Here is a 24,918-nt window from a genome sequence, read left to right as displayed (position 1 = left end):
GAACTCTGCATTCAGATGCTTATATCTTTCCTTTTCTCCTTTGCTTTTCGCTTTTCTTCTTTTCACAGCTATTTGTAAGGCCTTCTCAGACAGCCATTTTGCTTTTTTGCATTTCTTTTCCATGGGGATGGTCTTGATCTGTCTCCTGTACAACGTCAAGAACCTCCGTCCATAGTTCATCAGGCACTCTATCTATCAGATCTAGTCCCTTAAATCTATTTCTCACTTTCACTGTATAATCATAAGGAATTTGATTTAGGTCATACCTGAATGGTCTAGTGGTTTTCCCTACTTTATTCAATTTAAGTCTGAATTTGGCAATAAGGAGTTCATGATCTGAGCCACAGTCAGCTCCTGGTCTTGTTTTTGTTGACTGTATAGAGCTTCTCCATCTTTGGCTGCAAAGAATATAATCAGTCTGATTTCAGTGTTGACCATCTGGTGATATCCATGTGTAGAGTCTTCTCTTGTGTTGTTGGAAGACGGTGTTTGCTATGACCAGTGCATTTTCTTGGCAAAACTCTATTAGTCTTTGCCCTGCTTCATTCTGTATTCCAAGGCCAGATCTGACTGTTACTCCAGGTGTTTCATGACTTCCTACTTTTGGATTCCAGTCCCCTATAATGAAAAGGACATCTTTTTTGGGTGTTAGTTCTAAAAGGTCTTGTAGGTCTTCATAGAACCATTCAACTTCAGCTTCTTCAGTGTTACTGGTTGGGGCATAGACTTGCATTACTGTGACTGAACTATATTCTTAAAAATGGTTAAGATGGGTTAAATGATTAATTTTCTGTTTTGTTTTCTTCCTCTTCCCTCCTTTTCCTTTTCCTCTACTCAATCTGTCTCCAACTCACTGAAAAAAAAAAGATAGATAGATAGATAGATAACTGGATGAAGAAAATAAAGGAAAGAAGACAAACACCAGTTTTAGCTCAGAAACAATGAGGGAAAAGTTGGAGGCAATTCAATTCTACCTTCTACCTTCTAATTATGAGAATTAGACCCTTTCTTTCAGTTCAGGCTCAAGATGGCAACTTTACAAGGCAATAAATTAAATAATAAAAACATTATTATACTAACAGTCATAATTAATGTACTAGAACTGGTCTCAAATTAAGAAAGGCAAAAATAAGAAGCAACACACACAGACACAAACTTTTTCTTTACTAACCAATGAAATAAAAAATAAGAAAACATATCTCTTAAGTGAATAGCTTATTCCATGAGGAAATACTTCATTCTACAGTCTCTTTGAACTGGTTTTCCATCAACTTCATCCAGTTTTGTCTCTTCACTTCTGTTTGGGTGAAAAGTCCCATAATAAACAAGAAGAAAAATAATTCCAAGGAGAAGAGAAAGAACTATAGTAATGCTGACAGGTACAAAATAGTCTGCATTAAAAATAGAGAGTGGGTAAAACCAGAACACAATCAATATCCCCAATGTGACCAATACCCTTACAATATAATAACAAGACATTGGGCATTTGGTATTCTGTCCCTTAATATTAAAAAATGTAAAGATAAGAATGAATCCAACAACAATCCTGTATAGGATTTCCATACTTGTAGAAACACAAAAATCAGTTTGTTCTTTAAATGCCCAAAATATACCTAAAAGCCAAAGAAATAACAATAGAAGGAAAGCAATCTTAACATTTAAGAATAAAAGAAGCACAATACTCAACATCCAAGATAATAATGTAAACAACTTGTAAAAGAGATATACAAGCTTGGGACAGGGTCCATTAAGGAGGTTTTTATCAGGTAAGGATTTTCTTAAAGCTACTTGATAATCAACAGTCGACCAAGAAACAGCACAGCAAGAGACCATGATGGCTGCATCTACAAAACAAAAAAATTTTTTAAGATATAGTTATAGGAAGAATAATAGCAATATTATTTATTATACACCATACATGTTTTATCTGTATATACACAGCCACAAACACAAGTCAGGTACTTCATATATTCATCTCATTTAATCATTTGAAATATATATTAATATTTCTGTACTACATATGAGGGAACTGAGGCTTAGAGAATAAGCCTCAATACATATATTACTTGACCCAAATCACACAGCCAGCAAGTTGCAGAGAGGTGAGATTTGAATTGAAATCTGCCCAATTCCAAAGTTGGTGTACTTAACCACTATACCAGACTGTGAATAAATTCACTGGAAAAATCTTCTTGAGCACCTGGTACAATGCAAACTGCATACTATGGAAGTTTTCTAAGAGACTAGTTATAGTCCTAGCTTTTCCAGTCTTTTTGACTTTGGCCTTGGGCATAAACCTAATTTACTGAGAAATGGCATCCAAGAAAGAAAACAGCAGGAAGACAGGGAAGGAGGTTAAATAGAAATTTTAACATAAGTATGAGGTATTAACAGCTCAGTTTCCCATGTCTTTAAGATGATAGATCAAATGGACAAATATGATCTAAAACTTATAAATTTCTATAGACTTTACATCTTTAGCCCATTTTTTATCCCATCAAATAACAGAAAAGCAAGCTAATTACTACTTTGGAAAGACATGTCATTATCCCACTGTCAAAGCTGGGGACCTAAAACTGAAAGCAAAGATAGTAAGGAATTAGAAGGAAGTAATTTAGAGTAGAACACAGAATGCTCATCATTCCCATTTAAACTCATTGGAGGTCAATATATTAGAAAAGAAAGGCAGATTTAAGACAAACCTATCTATTGAAGAGGATTGTAAATGACTTTGTCCACTCTTCTGGTTTTAGCATATAGCATTCTGGACTGCCCTAATTAGTTGGACTTTTGCTTCTTAATTCAAAAATATGAATTAAAACATCATTTCCCCTAAACTGCCCTTCAGTTCAGTTCAGTCACTCAGTCATGTCCGACTCTCTGCGACCCTATGAATCGCAGCACGCCAGGCCTTCCTGTCCATCACCAACTCCCGGAGTTCACTCAAACTGCCCTTCAGTGGTGTCTTTTTTATAACTGGTTTTAATTTCTACCAAATCTAGTACATATACTTCATTTTTAAACATCAATAAATGCCATAGAACTTATAAGAAAAAAGCAGTAGGTTGCTCTGCCCCTTCTCACTTCTCAGTAAGGACCCTCAGAAAAAAACCACTATCAACTCTTAGCATTTCTTCTGACATTATTGCCCTATTTCTAAATAAAACACATACTATGCTGTTTTTAAAATTCATCTACTTTAGACACTGCTTATTGATTTAAAAGCTGCTCGGCCAAGTTACTACATTCTACTTATATTTCTTTTCCTTTAAAAAAATTTTTTTGTTGAAGTATTTTATTAATTTTAAAAAATTCCTCAGCTTTACTGAAATATTATTGATATATATGCAAGTTTACAATGTGATTATGTGATATACATATATACACAAAATGATGACCACAATGAGGTTAGTTAATACCTCATCCCCCCATGATATTTTTGGTGGGTCAACATTACAACTTTCAAGTATAAATGCAATATTTTAAAAACATTTCATTGTTCCTTACTTTGCTTATTATTTCATGACTCATAAATATTTTTTAGAAAACTCTTCAAATTAATTAAACTCCCCAGATACATCTATTAGCTTTTTAAAAATAATAATATGATCTTTATGGTCAAAGGTAGCTGTTGTCAAGGTTTGCTTTCCTGTCTTCCCAGAACTTGCCTTTACCTTTCTTCATTGTTGATTTTGTTTCCCATTATTTCTTTCTTGCTTCATTCTCATGGTTGGATCAAACATTCTCCAGACATTTCTGAGAAAAGCTGCACCTAAGCTGAACTTTTAAGCATGAATGTCTCTAAATGTCTTTATTCTACCCTCCATGTTTGATATACAGTTTCAACAGAAATAGAATTCAAAGTTTAAAAATATTTTCCAATGAAACCTTGAAGTCATTTATCTTTTAAATTCTAATCTCAAATATTACAGTTAAGAATTTCAAAGGTATTCACTTTCTCTATATTTAAACAATCTTTACTTTCTTTCAAATCTTCTAAAATCTTTAAGTCTCTGAAATGTTATAATGATGGGCTTGGTGTGGACCATTTTATCAACTTTTCAATCTAGTAACACATGTCCTTCAGAGATACGCTGCTTTTATTCTTTGAAGGCTTCCCTAGAAATAACAACATGTATACTAAACATATTAAAGTTTAAAATTAATTAAAATTTTAATTTCTACCTCACAGCAAGATTTATCATGAAGGTAGTGAAGCTTAAATTTCAGGGACCCACGCTTGCCCAGACTCCTTCCAAGCCTGGCAAAGCCCTGACAATGTGTTCACTTTGTCATATATTTTTATAAAATTTGGAAAAGTAAGCTGTTTTAATTGTAATTGCTTAAATTCCCTGTTTCTACTTCTATTTTCCCTCTTACACATTTTTCCCTAAGTGTACTGAAGCAACTGTCATCATTTGGGGGTTCTAGCTAAAGGGAAATTGAGTTGAGAAGAGTTTAGGTTTAGGAGGATTTGTTTATAAGATTTGCTTGGATAATTATGATGAGTAAGTAACAGATCTAGGATTTTCAAGCAGTTTGCTTTAACTCTTCACTCTTCTGCCATCAACAGGTCTTTGATTCCTTAACATTAAGGCATGATGATCTATCCTTGTCCACCTGACGCTATTTGTTTGACATTATTTTCCATTTCCTGCTTACCTACCTGTTTCCAATATACTTTTTCTGCCCATTTTGCTAATCTAATCTGTACATTACACTTTATCCAAACTGAATTTCCTTGTCTTTGTCAAACCATGCCTTTGTTTATGCATTTCTCTCAGTATGGAATGACTTTGCCCAATTACATCTATACAGATTCTTTTTAACTTCTTCTGATTCGACATTATTGACACCAGTAGAAAAAAATAAGACTCCCACTATTTACTAAATTAGACATCAACAATAAATTAGTGTTGTCAATTCAAACAGTATTTAAAATCAGTTACTTCATCAAAAAAAAATCTTGATATACCCTGATCTTAAACCACATTATTGAATAAATTGGTATAGTTTGTTTCAAATGTGACAATAATCCAAAAATATACATATAACATTATCAATAATTTGTGAAGTTGAAAGAAACTTTTCTAAACTAAAAAATCAAAATTCTGTTAACTGCACTACAAAAAAGATTGAATTTTTCTTTTCTACAGAAATTATAAAATCATTATCAAATCAAAAGCCAATCAGATACTAATAATTTGTATTAAAGAGCATTAAAATAAGAAAAAGATATTACTTTTATTTCTCTTGTGAAATTTGTGGTATTGGTCAGATTTCTTATCCCTGTAATTTGCTATTACTTATTTTTTATATTTTAAAAAATGCTTATTTTCATACCTTTTATGGCCTGAATTATATTCTTCCAAAATTCATATGTTAAAGCCCTAACCCCCAATGTGACTACACTTTGACATAGGCCCTTTAGGGAGATAAGTAAGGTTTGGCAAGGTCATAAAGGTGGAGCCTGAATCTAACAGGACTGGTATCTTTGTAAGAAGACAAAGAGATACCAGAGATCTCACTTTTTCTCCATACACAGAGGAAAGACATGTGAGGACACAGCAAAAAGGTGGTCATCTGTAACCCAAAGAGTCCTCACCAGAAATCAACCCAACTGGGCCCCTTGATCTCATATTTCTAGTCTCCAGAACTATAAGAAAATATAGGTCTGTTGGTTAAGCTGCCCAGTCTGTGGTATTGTTATGGCAGCCCAAGCAGACTAACATAATATTTAATTTTGTCTTCCTAATAATATATTCTTTAAAAAAAATAGGGTCTAATTGTTTAATTTTACACCTTAAAAAGCCCAGATTCATTTCTGCTTTACCTTTCTCCTGAACTGTATAAGGCATTTAAGGTAGTTTAACTCCATTCATCTTCTACCTGTCTTGTATTTATTTCTGTCTTGTATTTTCATTCTTTTCCTTAGCCACACAGTATTATTTTTGTTTATGCAGTCAATTTTCATTTAGAAGTAGGTAGCTTCACTTTTACCCTGAGGAGAGGAAGGGTGCCTTCTGGCATGTCAGCTTTACAAATAGGATTTTCTACTAAATATCCCTCCCTCATGAGGACCCTGAGTTTTGTCTCCAGTCCTCCGGACTCTGGGAAGCCATCAAAACTGAATCTGCTGTGCATAAGTTTCTGTAAAACTCCTCATGGTGTAAATATCTTCACAGTCCTCCTCAACCCTGCTGCACTCCCACTTTCATGCATATTTTGGCCTGTTGTATTAGATTATTTTAAGCTTTTATGAAGAATTTTGAAACTATATACCCAATTGTTTCAGATATTTTCAGGAGAATTGATTCAAATAATTTAGCCTTTTGGTGGTGGTGGAACTGATTTGAATAACCCAAGTTTTCCATCTGCTTTCCATCTTCTAAATATTTACTGATATCTCTAGTCTGCTATTCTACTCTACATTCTCTTCATCCTTATGAGTTTTATTGTTTTCACTCCTTTACTTTCCTCTTTAGCATGTTTTCAGGAAGGAACAAAGATAAAAGAATATGTTCAGTTTTCTGAAGTCGTTTTATAAACAAATTTATTTTTTTTACATTTTGAATTTTTCTTCCTGATTATCAAAACATGGTTACTATAAAAATTTTGAAATTCAGAAAAATATAAAGAAGATGAAATAAGTAAAATCATTCATAATCCCACCACACAGAAGCAGCCACAGTTAACATCAGCAGATCTACCAAAGCACAGGTTGTAAGCTCTAAATGTTGATCTTTAGCTTCAGGGACTATACAATATACAACTATTCTGGCATCACAAGGAAAAAGAGATCTCATACGCTGTAGGTTCATTTCAATGTTACACTAACAAATATGAAAATATTAGAAAGGACTACATCTAGAGGGAAACTGGGAACAAGAAGACTGTTTAGGGGAATGAACTCATCTCACAAGAAAATCTAGCATAGAAAGAACTCCAAGGGAAAGGAAAATCTGCTACTACTCTGAAGTGAATCCAAGACCACATGGAACCCTCATCATTAATGAAAAGTGCAACTATTTTTAGCAAATAATTAGTTTTTTAACATCTCAAAATAAACACTTATTAAAATATTTTTTAATAGAAATACCAAACTGTCCTTTTAAAATGTACATTTAACCATGAGAAAATCTGCTATAAAAGAGCAACATATTGACCAGTTTGCAAAACCAACATTTGTTTTGTATCAGGTGCACTTGTACACAATGATCCTAATTCTAGGAATTTACCCTATGGATAAACTTCACACATGCACAAGGATGCATGCATAAGATTATTCATGGCAGAATGTTTTTCCAACAGTAAAATATTAGAAACAACCTAAATTAACATAAAGAAGCTTGTTATATAATTCAGGATACATCTATAATTTGTAAAACTATGCAGATAATAAAAATAAAATGTCAGCACTCTTTCTGTACCAATATGTTTAGATCTCCAAGACATACGTTAAGTAAAATTAAAAAAAAAAAAAGATAGTTTTCATGTTACCATTCTATGAAAGAAAAAAAGAGAATAAAGATAGGCTCTGAAAAAAAATTTTTCTGAAAGAATCATTAAAAAGCTGATAGTAGTTTCATTTTAGGCAAAGAGAAGGAATAGGAAGAAGGGGAGGCAGACAATACACCTTTAAACACTTTTTGATATTTGAACTATGTACTTCTTTTCAAAAATAACAAATAACTCTTTAAAAAATGATAAAAATAAATATAAAACCTGCCAAAGAGTTACACAGTTGACATAAGATATCAGTGGCATCCATCTAACACAAAGAATTAAGAAAGACCTACACTGAGTGAAATTTGCTTGACCATGTTCCAGAAAGATGTAGAGCTGAAGAGCAAGTTGTGGGCAACCTTCCAGGTAGGTCTCAAACAGCCTTAGCATGCTCAAATCTGTCACCCTATCATTAATCTCTTTTTCCACGAAGTTTTCAGTTTTTCTGCTATACTTGAAAGCCACTTGATAACCTTGTTTCAAGGCAAACCAATACCTGTAAAGTAAACATGAACATTTATCTTCAGTAACAGATTCTTCATGTATGTTCATATACATAATAATTTTGAAAAAAAAATATGTGTTTAAGTATAGAATTTTCCCACAAACTTTATCTGCTACAATTTTGTAAACATTTCACAGTAGTTGTATTGAGATTCAAGACTCCACAATTTTTATTGGATGTTTGATGTGTCAGTGCGTGCTAGCCCTGTTAAGCAGACATGATCTTATTTCATCTTCAAAATAATTATGAGACATGTGTAGGTATTATTCCCAATTAACAGTTGGAAAAAGTAAGACTGAGAACTAGAATGATATGCTGAAAGATACACAGAGTGTCAGGAGCAGACCTAGAGTCCAAACCTTTATGATTCTTGGTCCTAACCACTACTTTCTGAAAGACAAACTGCAATGTCCACTTCATGCAATTTATCTTAATTATAAGACAGATATTAATACATGCCCTTATGAATATGTCAAGGTTGAAGATAAGACTGAATCTTCTTTCAATTTAATCTAGCAAATAATTACTTGACCCTTGAACAACATGGGGGTTAGGGACACCAACCCTGTGTGCAGTTGAAAAATTTATGCATAATCGATAGTTGGTAGTTGGCCCTCTGTGTCCTCAGTTCCACATCCATGGACTGGGTAGTACTATACTATTTATTACTGAAAAGATCTGCATATAAGTGAACCCACACAGTTCAAACCCATGTTATTCAAGGGTCATCTGTACTCCATAATCTACAAAGTATTAGTCTCTGTGACCATCAGCATCCTGAAAAATATATAAAACTTCAAAGACTCCTAAAACATCCTTGCTCAGGCTCTTCTTTACAAGGAATTTTTAAATTAACATGAGTTATCATCATTCAAGTAAAATTAATGACAAAAATAATTGAAACAATTATTTTTAAAATAGCTGAGGCTAGCAATAAGACAATCAGGATTCTAGCCCAAAGCTTATCAAAATTCTTTATTTATACCTCAGTTTCCTCATATATAAAGTTACAACAGTGATATATATCCTGCTTCAACCTGCTCTTTCTGTCAATGTTTCCCATTTCAGTAAATGGCACTAATATTCATCATGTTGCTCAGAACAAAATGTGGGAATAATTTCCAATTTCTTTCTAACACCCTATAAAAATTCCCCAGTAGGTTCTCTTGGTTCTTAGCTCAAACTCCAAATATATCCAAATCTAAACACATCTTATCACTTCCACTGCCTCCATCCTAGTTTAAGCAGCCAATGTCTCTGGCCTGGATTACTTCAATAGCCTCATAACGGGTCCCTCTGATTCTACTCTTGTTCCCTATACAGCACCTAGGTTGAACCTGTTAACCATAATTCAGATGCTATCCCTTCAGTCAAAATGTTCTAATGCTTTCCATAATATTTAGAATAAAACACAAAGTCTTTACCCCATCTTACAAGGCCCCCTATAATCTGACTCCCACACACACTATAACACTGCCTCTCCCTTTCAAGTCTCCCACACTTCCGGGGTACTATTCGTGCTGTTTTTTCCAACTTAAAGGCCTTGGTCTTTGCTACTCTCTCTTCCTGGAACTCTTCTAAACCCCAGAGATTTTACAGGCTTACTCCTTAACTTCATTCAGGCCTCTATTCAAATGCCATGTCCTTACTGATATCTTTCCAGATCACACCATCCATCATATTCTCTTTATCCTATTATTTTTCTTTATTACCACTTGACGCATTATATATTTTTATTTGTACCTTCTCACAAGAATGAGATCTGCATGAAAGAAGGGACTTTGTTTTGTTCATTGCCATATCCTAAGCAACTAGAACAGTCCTAGGACATAGCAGGCTCTCAGAAAATATTTACTGAAGGAATGAACAAATGAAAAACTCATGACAATTTTTCCATAAAGAGACAGTAGATATGAAAAGGCTTTGAAAAGTTGAAAGACATAAATATAAGATATTCTGATTATAAACATGATGTATACATATATGAATATGCAAAGATTCTTTACCTAGCAAATAAAAGTATATTTTTATCATAAGAGTTTTAGAATAACATAGTCCATTATATTCCATGTGGACTAGATGCCAGGGTAGAGGGTTTACAAAAATGATGAAGACATGGCCTCCACCTTCAATGACCTTACAGCCTAGTAAGAAGATCAAGCCTATAAACTGCTAGCTGCAATAAGAGTCAGAAGAAATAACCACTCAACAGAAATATAAATACTATTGATACATTGTAAAAACACAGGAAAAAATGATTAACACTGTCCAGGACTTGCAGGCCAGATTCATAATTTGTGTTTGAGTTTTTTCTGGGTATCTGGCACAATAAGGAGTTCCTGTATGTATATTATGTAAGACTAATAAGCAATACAGTATGTGGTTTCTATTCTTAAAGGTATCGATCCTTTTAAAGCAAGAGGATAAATACCACTAACTGAAAAACTTGAAAAACACACAAAAATTATAGGTACACGCTCAGAGCAAATTAATATAGGCAGCAGAGAGGGAGAGCTAGCCACAGTGATTAACAGTAATGATTCTAAAAAACTCAGGATGCTTGGATTCAAATCCTTGCTCCAATACTTCCTAGTGATGTTTTAGTTTCCTCATCTGAAAAAGGGAGTAATCATCATACCTACCTCATTGGGTTGATATGAGGATTAAAGGAACTGACACATGTAAAATGCTTAGACCAGTAACTGCACGTGAAGTGCTATGTCAACGCCTGTTAAAACAAACAAACAAAAAAAAAAAAACAGATGAGGCTGTTCATAGATGTGCACATTAATATTTCCAGGGACTTTAGGGAAGTCCAAATCTGTAGCACTTAGTGGCAAATGTATACAAAGTTCTGCTTATGTAAGGATAATTTCATGCAAAGGGGAGTATGAATATAATTTTTTAATCAACAGGAAATTGTTTCAGTTTTATGGGATAAATGATGAAGAGGCCAAAGAAAAATAAACAGAAGGAGCTTTCTTGGCATATTTTATCACAATGTATTATTTTATTTGAGATAAAGAGGCAACAGCTTCTAGTAATGATGGATTCCTTTGCATCAAGCTCACCCTCCTACTGATGACAATGATAAGTTATAGACAAAATATTAAAGATAACAAGGCACTAAAGAGCAACCAAAAGCAGGAAGAAGCATGAAGTCACTTAACCCTTGAGAAAAGGGAACCATACTACATGAGAAGTACATGTGGCTTTTCCTCTAACAGCATCGCACAGTCCAAATGGCACAAAGCAGACACAGTTCAAGCACAAAGTCAAATTATTACTGGCTCAAAGAGTCAGAGGACTGAGGTTGAATCTGCCAGAGTGGTTAGAAATTAATAGGGACCTCAGAAAAGAGGGAGCCACAGAGTAAAAGAAACCCCAAATCTCTATATACTCTCCTTAAATCCCCAGTCAAACCCTTACTATGTATATGTAGGCTGAGACTCCAAGGAACTGAGGAACAATATCTAAATGGGACCTGGGCAGAGATTTCAGCAGCTACCATAAGAAAGAGTCTGGAGTCTGCAATCCATCAAATTCAAGGAGCTTGGTAAATACTTCAGGCATCCTATTGAAACCCCAAAAGGGCCATGTTTTAGAAGTAAAGACCATATTTCAGGTCTGTGAGACTCTCCTTAGGACTAACGGCAAAAGCAAAACAGACATTCCCTAATAAAGCTTAAACCAAGCCTCTGTAATACATCAAGGTAATTTGCCAATAATTTAGCTATTTGCTTTCTCTTCAATGGAAAATAACAGAAATTACAGTCACTACAAGGTATCAATCACAATGCCCATTACACAATAAAAAAATTACTTGAGTAAATTTACTTAATGCAAATTAAGAGTAAATATAATTTATGCTAAAGGAGAAAACCAGGTAATAGAAACATATCAATTAATAGAAACATACCCACAAATGACCCAGATATTGCAATTAACAAACAAAACACAGAGAGAAAAAATTAGGAAAAAAACTAACAGAACCTCATAACAAAGGTGTAATTGAAGTCACAAGAGAAACAGAGAAAATGGGACAGGAAAAAAAACAAAATTTGACAACACACTGGCCAAAAATATTTTCCAAAGTTGATTAAAAACAACATAAAGCTCAATAAACACAAACAGAAAACATATAAAGAAAACAATATGTAGGCCCAGAAAACAGCTATATCAATAATTGCAATAATATATGAAATGGAAATAGATTAAATACTTCAATTAATAAAAGACTGTCAAGCTGGATAAAAAAATTAAGATTCAACTCTATGTGATTTGGAAGAGACTCTCTTTATACATCTTGAGCTTCCCTGGTAGCTCAGAGGGTAAAAAAGCGTCTGCCTGCAATGTGAGAGAGCCGGGTTGGATCCCTTGGTTGGGAAGATCCCCTGGAGAAGGAAATGGCAAACCATTCCAGTATTGTTGCCTGGAAAACTCCATGGACTGAGGAGCCTGGTAGGCTATAGTCCAGGGAGTAGCAAAGAGTCAGACATTACTTCACTTTCACTTTCACTCTTTATACATAAAGATACAGACAGCTAGAAGGGCAATCACAAAAAATAGTTAGTACAATGGCACCCCACTCCAGTACTTTTGCCTGGAAAATCCCATGGATGGAGGAGCCTGGTAGGCTGGAGTCCATGGGGTCGCTAAGAGTCAGACATGACTGAGCGACTTCACTTTCACTTTTCACTTTCATACATTGGAGAAGGAAATGGCAACTCACTCCAGTGTTCTTGCCTGGAGAATCCCAGGGCCGGGGAGCCTGGTGGGCTGCCATCTATGGGGTCACACAGAGTTGGACATGACTGAAGCGACTTAGCAGTAGCATGGCTATATCAGTACACCAGACAAAATAGATTTCAAATCAAAGAGCATTTACAGAGATAAAGAGGATCATGTCATAATGATATAAGAATCAATTTTTCCAAACACATCTGAATGTACCTAATAATAGAGTTTTAAGACACATGAAGCAAAAACTGTCAAAAGTACAAGGAGAAAAAGATAAATTCACTATCTTAGAGCATTTTAACACTCATCTCTCAGTAAACGAAAGAAAAGATAGGCCAAAAGAAAAAAAATCAGTGAGAATATAGACGACTTTAATGACATTATCAACATACTGCCCTAATTTACATTTATAGACCACTATGCTCAACGAGGGGCTTCCCAGGTGGCTCACAGTGGTAAAGAATCTGCACGCAGTGAAGAAGTGTTCAATCTCTTGGTCAGGAAGATCTCCTGGAGAAGGAAATGGCAACCCAGTCCAGTATTTTTGCCTGGGAAATCCCACTGACAGAGGAGTCTGGTGGGCTACAGTCCATGGGATCTCAAAAAGTTGGACAGTCAACAAAGGCAAGGTACAAATTCTTTTCAAATGCCCATGGAGGGCATTTCACCAAGTTAGACTCTGTGCTGGGAAATGAAATAAATCAGTTAATTAAAGACTGTAATCACACAAATTATGTTTTCTGATCAAAATAAAATTGAGTGAGAAATCAACAACAATAACATATCTAGGAAAATCCACACATATTTAGGGATTGAAGGGCCCAGACTCTCAAGTTTCATATATATTGCACCCTAGGAAATTTGAACATTACCAGATGACCTCTCTCTAAAGAGCTTTAAATAGAAGAATAGGTAAGGAAAAACTATTCAACTATTTAATGCCCATTTAAGAAACTTTGGGCTTTCCTGATAGCTCAGCTGGTAAAGAACCCACCTGCAATGCAGGAGACACTGGTTCAATTCCTGGGTCAGGAAGATCCGCTAGCGAAGGGATAGGCTACCCACTCCAGCATTCTTGGGCTTCCCTTGTGGCTCAGCTGGTAAAGAATCCACCTTCAATGTGGGAGACCTGGGTTCAATCCCTGGGTTGGGAAGATCCCCTGGAGAAGGGAAAGGCTACCCACTGCAGTATTCTGGCCTGGAGAATTCCATGGTCTCTATAGTCTATGGGGTCGCAGAGTCCGACACGACTGAAAGACTTTCACTTTCACACTTTAAGAAACCCCTTAAAAAAGGGCCTAGGGACCTGTGGAGGAATTGAAACTCTTCTCCCATTGTACTCTCTTTCACACAGTTTGAACTTTTTTTACCAGCTATTTTAAAACAGCAATAATAACTTCCATATTGTAAATAAAACAAATCCCTTTCATATATCCATCAAAGGAAAAAGTCTCCTTTGGCAAAGACAAAGGTATTATCACAAGTCATACATAAAATAAAAATACAAAAGTGTCATATAATTTATATTCTGGAAAATGAATTGTTCTACTCCACAGACCACTAAGCAGTAAGAACACACTTAGTAGCAAAACACTTATACTGAATAAATAATTTGTGTTGACATCCTTGTCTTTCATCTACCAACACAAACTCAATTTATCTATTCTGTAGGGAAATGAATCTGTAGTTTAGTATATCTCATGTTTTTGCATACTTAGTTTAGACAAATCCTGGGATAACTTGGCCACTTTTAAGAACTGCTTTAATTTTTGCTTATTTCTCACTATTCATGTCTGTTTGGGGCCACTTCCTGCACCAAGAAAACACAAAGAAAAAGAAAGACAAAAAGAGGAAAATGTTTATTTATCAAGTATGTGTTTAACAGTAATAGCAAACCTAATTCAGTTTTTCCTTTTCTTCTTTTTTAATTATTTTAATAGGTAAAATATTCACATAAATCAAAAATCAAAAGAAGTTACTAACTTTTTGAAAATAATGACAGGGAGGCCTGGTGTGCTGCAATATATGGGGTCACAAAGAATCAGGCACGACTGAGCAACTGAACTGAACTGAACTGATTCCACTCCTATGACCTAACTACCCAGTCTTCACCCTCCCCCATGACCATAACAATTCATGCTTACTAGTTTCATGTATATCCTTTCCAGAGTTTCTTTCAGTTCAGTTCAGTTCAGTTCAGTCGCTCAGTCGTGTCCGACTCTGCAACCCCATGAATCACAGCACGCCAGGCCTCCCTGTCCATCACCAACTCCCAGAGTTCACACAAACATATCCATCGAGTTGATTATGCCATCCAGCCATCTCATCCTCTGTCGTCCCCTTCTCCTCCTGCCCCCAATCCCTCCCAGCATCACAGTCTTTTCCAATGAGTCAACTCTTTGCATGAGGTGGCCAAAGTACTTGGAGTTTCAGCTTTAGCATTAGTCCTTCCAAAGAACACCCAGGACTGATCTCCTTTAGAATGGACTGATTGGATCTCCCTGCAGTCCAAGGGACTCTCAAGAGTCTTCTCCAACACCACAGTTCAAAAGCATCAATTCTTCGGTGCTCAGCTTTCTTCACAGTCCAATTCTCATGTCCATACACGACTACTGGAAAAACCATAGCCTTGACTAGATGGACCTTTGTTCGCAAAGTAATGTCTCTGCTTTTGAATATGCTATCTAGGTTGGTCACGGAGTAAGCATCTTGGAACCTTTGCTTCCAAGGAGTAAGAGTCTTTTAATTTCATGGCTGCAATCACCATCAGCAGTGATTTTGGAGCCCCCCAAAATAAAGTCTGACACTGTTTCCACTGTTTCCCCTGTTTCCCCATCTATTTGCCATGAAGTGATGGGACCAGATGCCATGATCTTCATTTTCTGAATGTTGAGCTTTAAGCCAACATTTTCACTCTCCTCTTTCACTTTCATCAAGAGGCTTTTAGTTCTTCTTCACTTTCTGCCATAAGAGTGGTGTCATCTGTATATCTGAGGTTATTGATATTTCTTTCGGCAATCTTGATTCCAGCTTGTACTTCTTCCAGCCCAGCGTTTCTCATGAAGTTAAATAAGAAGTTAAATAAGCAGGGTGACAATATACAGCCTTGATGTACTCCTTTTCCTTTTTGGAACCAGTCTGTTGTTCCATGTCCAGTTCTAACTGTTGCTTCCTGACCTGCATATAGGTTTCTCAAGAGGCAGGTCAGGTGCTCTGGTATTCCCATCTGTCTCAGAATTTTCCACAGTGTATTATGATCCACACAGTCAAAGGCTTTGGCATGGTCAATAAAGCAGAAATAGATGTTTTTCTGGAACTCTCTTACTTTTTCGATGATCCAGCAGATGTTGGCAATTTGATCTCTGATTCCTCTGCCTTTTCTAAAACCAGCTTGAACATCTGGAAGTTTACGGTTCACGTATTGCTGAAGACTGGCTTGGAGAATTTTGAGCATTACTTTACTAGCATGTGAGATGAGTGCAATTGTTCGGTAGTTTGAGCATTCTTTGGCATTGCCTTTCTTTGGGATTGGAATGAAAACTGACCTTTTCTAGTCCTGTGGCCACTGCTGAGTTTTCCAAATTTGCTGGCATATTGAATGCAACACTTTCACAGCACCATCTTTCAGGATTTGAAATAGCTCAACTGGAATTCCATCACCTCCACTAGCTTTGTTTGTAGTGATGCTTTCTAAGGCCCACTTGACTTCACATTCCAGGATGTCTGGCTCTAGGTGAGTGATCACACCATCATGATTATCTTGGTCATGAAGATCTTTTTTTCATTGTGAAGAGTTTCTTTATGCATATTCAAGCACATGTAAATATGCCTTTTTACCACCTTTTAAAAATAGACTGTATTATATCATACCTGTTGTCTGCACCCTGTCTTTTCACTTAAAAGTACATCCTGGAGATCTTGCCATTTCAGTATATAAAGTACTTAATCATTCTTTGTAATAGTTATTGTAGTATGACATTGCATAGATATACTATAAATTCTACCAACAGACCTTCAATTGTTTCCAGTATGTTGCTGTTATAAACAATACTACAACTGAAAAGCTATGCATATGTCATTTTACATGTATGCAGGTATGATAAATTCCCAGAAGAGGAACCTCTGGCCTAAAGATATGTGCACCTGAAGAATGCTCAAACTGTTTATGAACTGGTATGGATTGTATCAATCCATACTCCCATCAACAAAGTAGGAGAATACCTATTTTCCCATACTTTACCACGAGAGTGTATTATCACTTGGATTTTCCCCAATCTGGTAGGTAAAGTATCTCAGTGAAGTTTTAATTGGCAGTTTTTAAATTATGAATGAGGTATAGTATCCTTCAGACAACTTAAGAGCCATTTGCATTTCCTCTTCTCTAAAATATCCTCATTCTTTTCCCCATTTTTCAACTGGGAGGATGACCTTTTTCTCTTTGACTTCAGAAGCTCATTAAATATTAAAAGATTAGGTCTTTTTCTATTAAAAATTATAAATATTTTCCCCTATGCAAACTGTTTTCCTTTTTGCTTTGCTTTTCTTTGTTGGGATATTTTTGTTTTTATTTATTGTGTGCAATTTTTATTGTCAAATCTATAATTTTTATAGCTTGAGTAATAGTTAGAAAGCCTCTCCATTTCAAGGCTGAAAGGAATTTTTCTATGTTTTATAATAGTACATTTCTTGCATTAAATATTCGAGTCATTTGAAATTTATCCTGGTGTCTAGTATTTTACCTAGCTGTATAGTCTATAATATGCAACCTTAAATTATCCCAACTCTAAAGTGAATCAAAACTTTTACTGTTCTTATGTGGCATATACTGGTTATTACTTCCTCTTATTTCCATTCTAGTCCATCTACAACCTGTGGTCTATTCATTTAAATGGCAAATGGGAAAAATATCTGTTTTCTTGTCCTTGTGGTCTGGGTTTGGTGTTCGGGGTTGCAGGTGGGTGGTGCTTAGTGTCTCTCTGGAAACAAAACTCTTCCAGTTTATGCTTTCAGATTTTCTTCTGATTAGGAGTTAGTGCCCATGTCCTGTCAGATCAAAGACTGAGAAACTGAAGACATAAACTGCAACATTTTAAAACTCTCCCAATACTGTACCCATCTCTATGTTTCTACCAATATATTTCTAAAGATTTCACCTTCATTACAGAACAGGCTAAACTCTTTTCAAGATCACGTACCATGCTAGAGCATAAGCTAAGTATGACCTTTGTGTGAAGATTCACTTATAATTTACTTATTTTTTCCAAATGACTATCTACTTACTCCAACATCTCTAATTACTAAGCATAAAAATCAGTAAGAATGTAGAATCTCTATTACATGTACAAGGGAACTTCCATAAAACTATCAGCTGCCTTTTTCATAGAAATTCTACAGACCAGAAGGCAGTGGCACCATATAGTCAAAGTGATGAAAGGAAAAAAACCTATAAGCAAGAATACTCTACTCAGCAAGGATATCATTCAGATTTGAAGGAGAGATATAAAATTTTACAGACAAGCAAAAGCTAAAAGAGTTTAGAACCAGTAGGCCAGCTTTATAAAAAAATGTTAAGGAAGCTTCTCTAAGCAGAAAAGAGACCACCACTAGAAATATGAAAATTATGAAAGGAAGAATCTCACTGGCAAAGGCAAATATACAGTAGAGGTAGTAAATCAACCACTCATAAAGCTAATAGGAAGGTTAAAAGACAAAAGGAGTAATATCATCTATATCCATAATAAGTATCTAAGGAACACACAAAACAAAAAGATATAAAATAAGAAATCAAAAACAGTAAATATGAGTGGTGGGAAACAAAAGTTCATGGTTGTTACAAACTGTTAGAACTTAAAACATCATCAACTTAAAATAATCACATATCAGTATGATAAACAGATTGTTGACTTCCCTGGTGGCTTGGGCGGTAAAAGCATCTGCCTGCAATGCAGGAGACCGGGGTTCGATCCCTGGGTCAGGAAGATCCCCTGGAGAAGGAAATGGCAACCCACTCTAGTACTTTTGCCTGGAAAATCCCATGGACAGAGGAGCCTGATGGGCTACAGTCCATGGGGTCACAAAGAGTTGGACCAGACTGAGCGACTTCACTTTCACATGGTAATAACAAAACAAATATTTATAACAGATACCCAAAAGAAGGGAAAGAAACCAAATCATAACACTAAAGACAGTCATCAAATCACAAAGGAAGAGAGCAAAAGAAGAAAAAAATGAAAAAGAACTGCAAAACAGTTAACAAAATGGCAATAAGACATATCTAACAATAATTACTTTCAATGTAAATTGACTGAATGCTCCAGTCAAAAGACACAGAATAGCTGAATGGACACGAAAACAAGACCTGTATATGCTACCTACCTTCAGAGCTAAAGACATATAGACTGAAAGAGAAAGTATAGGAAGAAGTATTACATGCAAATGGAAATCACAAGAAAGCTGAGGTAGTAATACTTATATCAAGCAAGACAGACTTTAAAACAAAGACTGTATGTAACAAGAGACAAAAAAAGACTTACATAATGATAAGGGGATCAGTCAAAGAAGAAGATATAACAATTGTAAATATATAAATACACAACATAGGAGCACCCAAATGCATAAAGCAAATATTAACAGACATAAAGAGAGAAACTGACATAGTAGACCTCGACATCCCATTTACATCAGGGGAGAGATGTAAGATCCAGATAGAAAATCAGTAAGGAAACACTGATCTTAAATGACATTAAACCAGGTGGACTTAAGAGATTACATATTGACCATTCCATCCAAAAGCAGCAAGATACACACTCTTTTCAAGTGCACATCGAACAGTCTTCAGGATAGATCACATGACAAGCCACAAAAACAAGTTTCAGTGAATTTAAGAGTGGCAATGGCACCCCACTCCAGTACTCTTGCCTGGAAAATCCCATGGATGAAGGAGCCTGGTAGGCTGCAGTCCATGGGGTTGCCAAGAGTCGGACACGACTGAGTGACTTCACTTTCACTTTTCACTTTCATGCATTGGAGAAGGAAATGGCAACCCACTCTGGTGTTCTTGCCTGGAGAATCCCAGGGACGGGGGAGCCTGGTGGGCTGCTGTCTATGGGGTCGCACAGAGTCGGACACGACTGAAGTGACTAAGCAGCTTAGCAGCTTAGCAGCAGAAATTATATCAAGCATCTTTTCTGACCACAATGACATAAAACTAGAAATCAACTACAAGAATGCATAAAAAACAAAAATAACATCCTACTAGACAATCAATGGGTCACCGACAAAATCAATGAGGAAATCAAAAAATACCTGGAGACAAGTGAATATGAAAACACAATGATACTAAGTCTATGGGACACAGCAAAAGCTGTTCTATGAGGGAAGTTTATAACAATACAGACTTATCTTAGGAAACAAGAAAGATCTCAGATAAACAAACTAACAGTAACAATCATGTTGGATATAGCAAGAAAATCTATCTTAAATTTGTTTGGAGTCCAGAAGGAAAGAGAAATACAGTAAAGAAAATGTTAGAAAAGATAATGGCTGAGAATTGTGCAGAACTCATGGAAGCTAATAATTCACAGAATCAAGACAGCAAGCAAATCCCAAGTGAAAGAAATAAAAATAAATTCTTCACATAGATATATCATAAACTGGAGAAACCCAAATATAAGGAAAAAATCATAGGTGCAACCAGAGGGGAAAGACAACAAAACCCTTTTAAAGAACAACAGCAAGACTGATCTAACTACTCAATAATGACAATGGAAACAAAAAGATGACAGAACATAACATACAGAGAGAAAATAACCATTTACCCAGAATTCTACTACCACTAAAATCTTTCTCAGGAAAGATGACTATTAAAATAGCTCAAATTCAAAACCTAACTGTAACAAAATAGTACATTATCCTCTTAATATTTGTCTTTAATTCTTCTCCTTACCTTTAATATATACATTGCTTTGAACAGAATTAAATCTCTTAAGATAATGAAAGAAAAGGTCATGTGAAATTAGATATATGGATAATCATAGAATTCTCCGGGCTCATTTAGATTCTACTTTCTTTAACCATAAAATAGGTTTCAAACAACATGATTTTTTAGTTTGTTTTCAGTTCTGAGTGATTCTGTACCTAGTTAACCACATGGCTACTGCACTATTGCAGTAAAAATTTCACCTCATTAAATCCATAATACAAGTTACTTAAAAAAGTAAGTTCTTTCCATCAGAGTTGCTAGTGATAGGCTGTATTTACATAATCAGTTTTAAAATATAAAATAGAGGAGAAAAGATTCACAAGACATAGAAATGAGTCTTTTTCTTTCTCATAAAAATGTGATAATATATTAGAAAAAGCAACTTAATTAGGTAAATTAAAACATTCTATTAATGAACCTGGAAATTCTGACAGTACAATGACTCATGCAAGCATTGCTAGTGAGAAGCAAGTAACCTTTGTCCTACATGCAAATAGAGAAACTTTGTACATTTCACTAACCAGATACAGAAAGTAGCTTCTGTCTGAATCAGAGAATAACAGTATTAAAGATCAAAAGTATATGCTCACCTTGTAAAAACTCCTCCTTGCAAGCAATGAAGTAGAAGAAAACAATGATGACTTTCTTGGCCTGCTTCTTTTAAATCAGCCTTGAACCAAGAATAACTAAAACACTGGACCACAAGTGTTCCAAAGAGCATAAAGCTTACTGTTAAAACACCAAAAACATACTGTCTTTCATGAAAAAATCTGACAGACACCCAGATGTCCACAATTAAATCAGTAACATAGATCATAATGCCAAGGACTGACATCATAAAATTCAACTTAGTATATTTCATTATCAATCACTGTATCTCTTGGTTATTTACCTCCTCCTCTCATACATAAAGAAAAAAACAAATATTAGTGCATTCTTTGGTGTAGCACTGAATTTTAATTTTCACTCCCTAAATATTTTAAAGAATAAACATTATGAAATTGGAACACTAAAACCAAAGTGACTAATTTTAACTTTCTATTCTAAACCTCTAGTCCAGTTGTTACTAGGCTTTATTCAATCTTGTTTCACAGTGATCTTCATTACAGATGACAACACCTAAAATAAAACATAAAAATTTCAAAAAATCTTGATTCTAACATTAAAAATCCTAGGCCATGACTTTATCAAAGCTCTACTTTTTCTAAAAATAATATATTACCACTAAATACATTTCTTACAATATATAGCTTTGGGAAAGTAAAGTATTAGAAATATACTTATTAAGTAAGTTGACAACTTCCTCTCAGACTATTTGCTTTTAAAAAAACATAACGTACTCACAAATATATTTATTAAAGGATTATATACAGTGGCAAAAAATTGGAAATAATCTAAATGTATCAACAAGAAGAATTAAATAACGATAGATTCATAAACTGAAATATTACAAAGCTACTAAAAATATATTTAACAAAGGTCCAGCAGTTGTGAAAATTTTTAATGTGCTTTGATACAGCAATTCCATCTAAGAATTAAGCCTAGTGAAATATTTACAAACATGCACAAAGGTATATGCTCTTTGCAGAACCTTTTTTAAAACAGCAAAAATTGAAAACAACCCAAATGACAATTGAGAAATCTAATTCAATAAATTATGGTACATTCACACTAAAGAATATACCATACAGCCTTTAAAAAGAATGAAGTAGTTTCGTATAAACTGATTTCACAAGGTCTCCAAGACATATTAAATGAAAGAAGCAAGTACCAGAAGGATAAATATAGCATGTTGCAGTATATGCTTTTTTAATATACATGGAGAGGGGAAAGGAGTTGAGTAGGAAGCAAATGCAGTTTCAATCTTTTAAATATTCTTTCATATTGTTTGAGTTTTTTACAACAGATATGCACTAATGTGTTTTATAATTTCTTAAAACAAAAACAGTAGTAAACGATACTTATAAAGAATTTTGATGACTGAAGAAAATATTAATAACAGTTACTACACGCCAGGCATTGACCTATATGTTGCAAATAAAACGTCTTCATATAATTCTTACACCAAACTTAGAAGGTAGATATTAATATTATGAAGCCTATTTTATAAACATGAATGCAATCTGCAGATGACATCTGTTCAACTCAACAGGGATTTAATTGTACTAATGAATTGCCAAGATTTCATATAAAAATCCAGAGTTTTCACTGCTATCAAAGAACTCAAAGATCTGCTACAGTAGACTATCATTTCTTCATGAGCAGTGGGTACCCACCCTAGATGGCAAAGGCTGTCTCAAGTTCACCACAGTAGCCAGTAACTCCACTTCAGTCATTTCAACAGTGAGGTCTCAGTCCCCATGCAGCTATCTAATAGCTGTATATCCTTAAATATGTTCTTTTTACCTCCCTATCCCTTATCTTCATTTGAAATATGGAGATAATAATGGTGTATATCTCAGAGGGTTGTTGTTAAGGTTAAGAAAGGTAATATATATATAATACATACAAGCCTCTAGAAAAGTACTTGATACAATTAGAGATTAATAACTGTTAGTTACCATTATTACTTTGCCTTTCTGCCTGATACCTGTAAGCATCTGAGTCTGCAGTCTTTGACTTCACTTTAAAGAATGTTAAGTGGAAAAAATACTGTTATAATCTCAAAGCTTTGAAAATGTAAAGGAAATAGGACTAGAGAAATAGGAAAAATGTTAACAGTAGTTTTATCTGGGGAATTAATGGTATTATAGATGATTTGTTCTTCATTCTTTTCTATATTTATGAGCTGAACAGTTTCCCCTCAAAATTCATACGTTGACGCACTAACCTTCAAAGTGACTGTTCCTAGAGACAGGCCTTTATAGAGGTAATAAGGTTAAAAGAAGTCACAAGGATGGGTCCCTAACCCAATAGGAGTGGTATCCTTATAAGAAACAACACAGCAAGAAAAGAGCCATCTGCAAGCCAAAGAAAGAGGCCTCAACAGAAACCAACCCTGCTGGCACCTCAATGTTGGACTTCCAGTCTCCAGACTATGGGAAAAATTAACTTATATGATTTAATCCACCTATCTGTTGGATTCTGTTAAGGCAGCCTGAGTAGACTAACACCTTATTACTTTAAAAATTAGGAGGGGAAGAGGTTATTTAAAAAAACACACACAATCTAATACTTAGCAGTGTTCCTGTCATTTTAGTGTTGGTGTCATTTCCTGTCACTTGTAAGTATTTTCTTTAAAAGTTTTCAGAATAATATTAAAAGATAGTTCACTGTTCTTACAGTAAAAGAAAACACTCATTATTGCTACTTTTCCTACCAAGAATGTTGTGGCCAACAGGATGGAAAAAATTTTTTTTAAGTCTGAGTATTTCTAATCTAATAGGGCATGAATTTCCCTGCAGCAAGTTTCTTATCTTAAATGAAAGATGTCATGTCACTTTAAGCATGGAGTTTAGCAGGATGAGATTTCATCAAAAAGTTCTGTTTAATTAAATATTTACACCTATGATGTGCTATTTTAAGCTCTTGAGATATATCATGTGTAAAAGAAACAAGAATCCCTGCCATTGTGGAACTTACATCCTAGCACAAAAGATAATCAAATAATAAAAATAAGTAAAATTAGACATCATATTAGAAGGTGATAAGTGCTACAGAAAGAACAGAGCATTTTAAGGGAAATCAGGAGTTGGAGTAGAGGCAGGTGCATCACAGGTTGTAATTTTAATTAGAATGGTCAGAGCAGGCCTTACTAAGATGGCATCTGAGTAAAGAAATTAGCCATATTGCTATCATATGAAAAAGCTTGCCAGGTGGAAGGAACAGTGAGTTCAGAAGTCTAATGTACTAGATTTTGAGTATGTGGAACAAAATTCCCCAAAATGTTGACGAATTTCTTAACATGATTATATTGGATGTGTTTAATATGTATCCAAGCCCTGTTTAACATCATCTAAAAAAACTGCAATTTCCTAAGCTTTCTATAGAGGAAAAAAAAATATTTCCATATATAGTAGAAGAAAACAAAGAGTGAAAGTGAAGTCGCTCAGTCGTGTCCGACTCTGTGACCCCATGGACGGTAGCCTACCAGGCTCCAGGTCCATGGGATTTTCCAGGCAAGAATACTGAAGTGGGCTGCCATTTCCTTCTCCAAGGGATCTTCCCAACCCAGGGGTCAAACCCG

General features: G+C 35.0%; 1 protein-coding gene across 1 annotated transcript; it reads right to left on the bottom strand.

The window, feature by feature from the left end:
* Window positions 1–1,148: 1,148 nt before the first annotated feature.
* XKR9 (XK related 9) lies at window positions 1,149–21,594 on the bottom strand. Its single transcript, XM_040261366.1, has 3 exons — window positions 21,323–21,594; window positions 7,800–8,002; window positions 1,149–1,844 (listed from the first exon to the last, which is right to left on the bottom strand). Exons 1-3 carry the CDS (start codon window positions 21,592–21,594, stop codon window positions 1,216–1,218), a joined length of 1,104 nt encoding a protein of 367 aa, XP_040117300.1. The 3' UTR covers window positions 1,149–1,215.
* Window positions 21,595–24,918: the final 3,324 nt, after the last annotated feature.

This window comes from Oryx dammah, unplaced genomic scaffold (genome assembly GCF_014754425.2).
Source record: "Oryx dammah isolate SB20612 unplaced genomic scaffold, SCBI_Odam_1.1 HiC_scaffold_19, whole genome shotgun sequence".
Classification (NCBI taxonomy): Eukaryota; Metazoa; Chordata; class Mammalia; order Artiodactyla; family Bovidae; genus Oryx; species Oryx dammah.
This window is presented reverse-complemented; position numbering and strand designations above follow the sequence as displayed.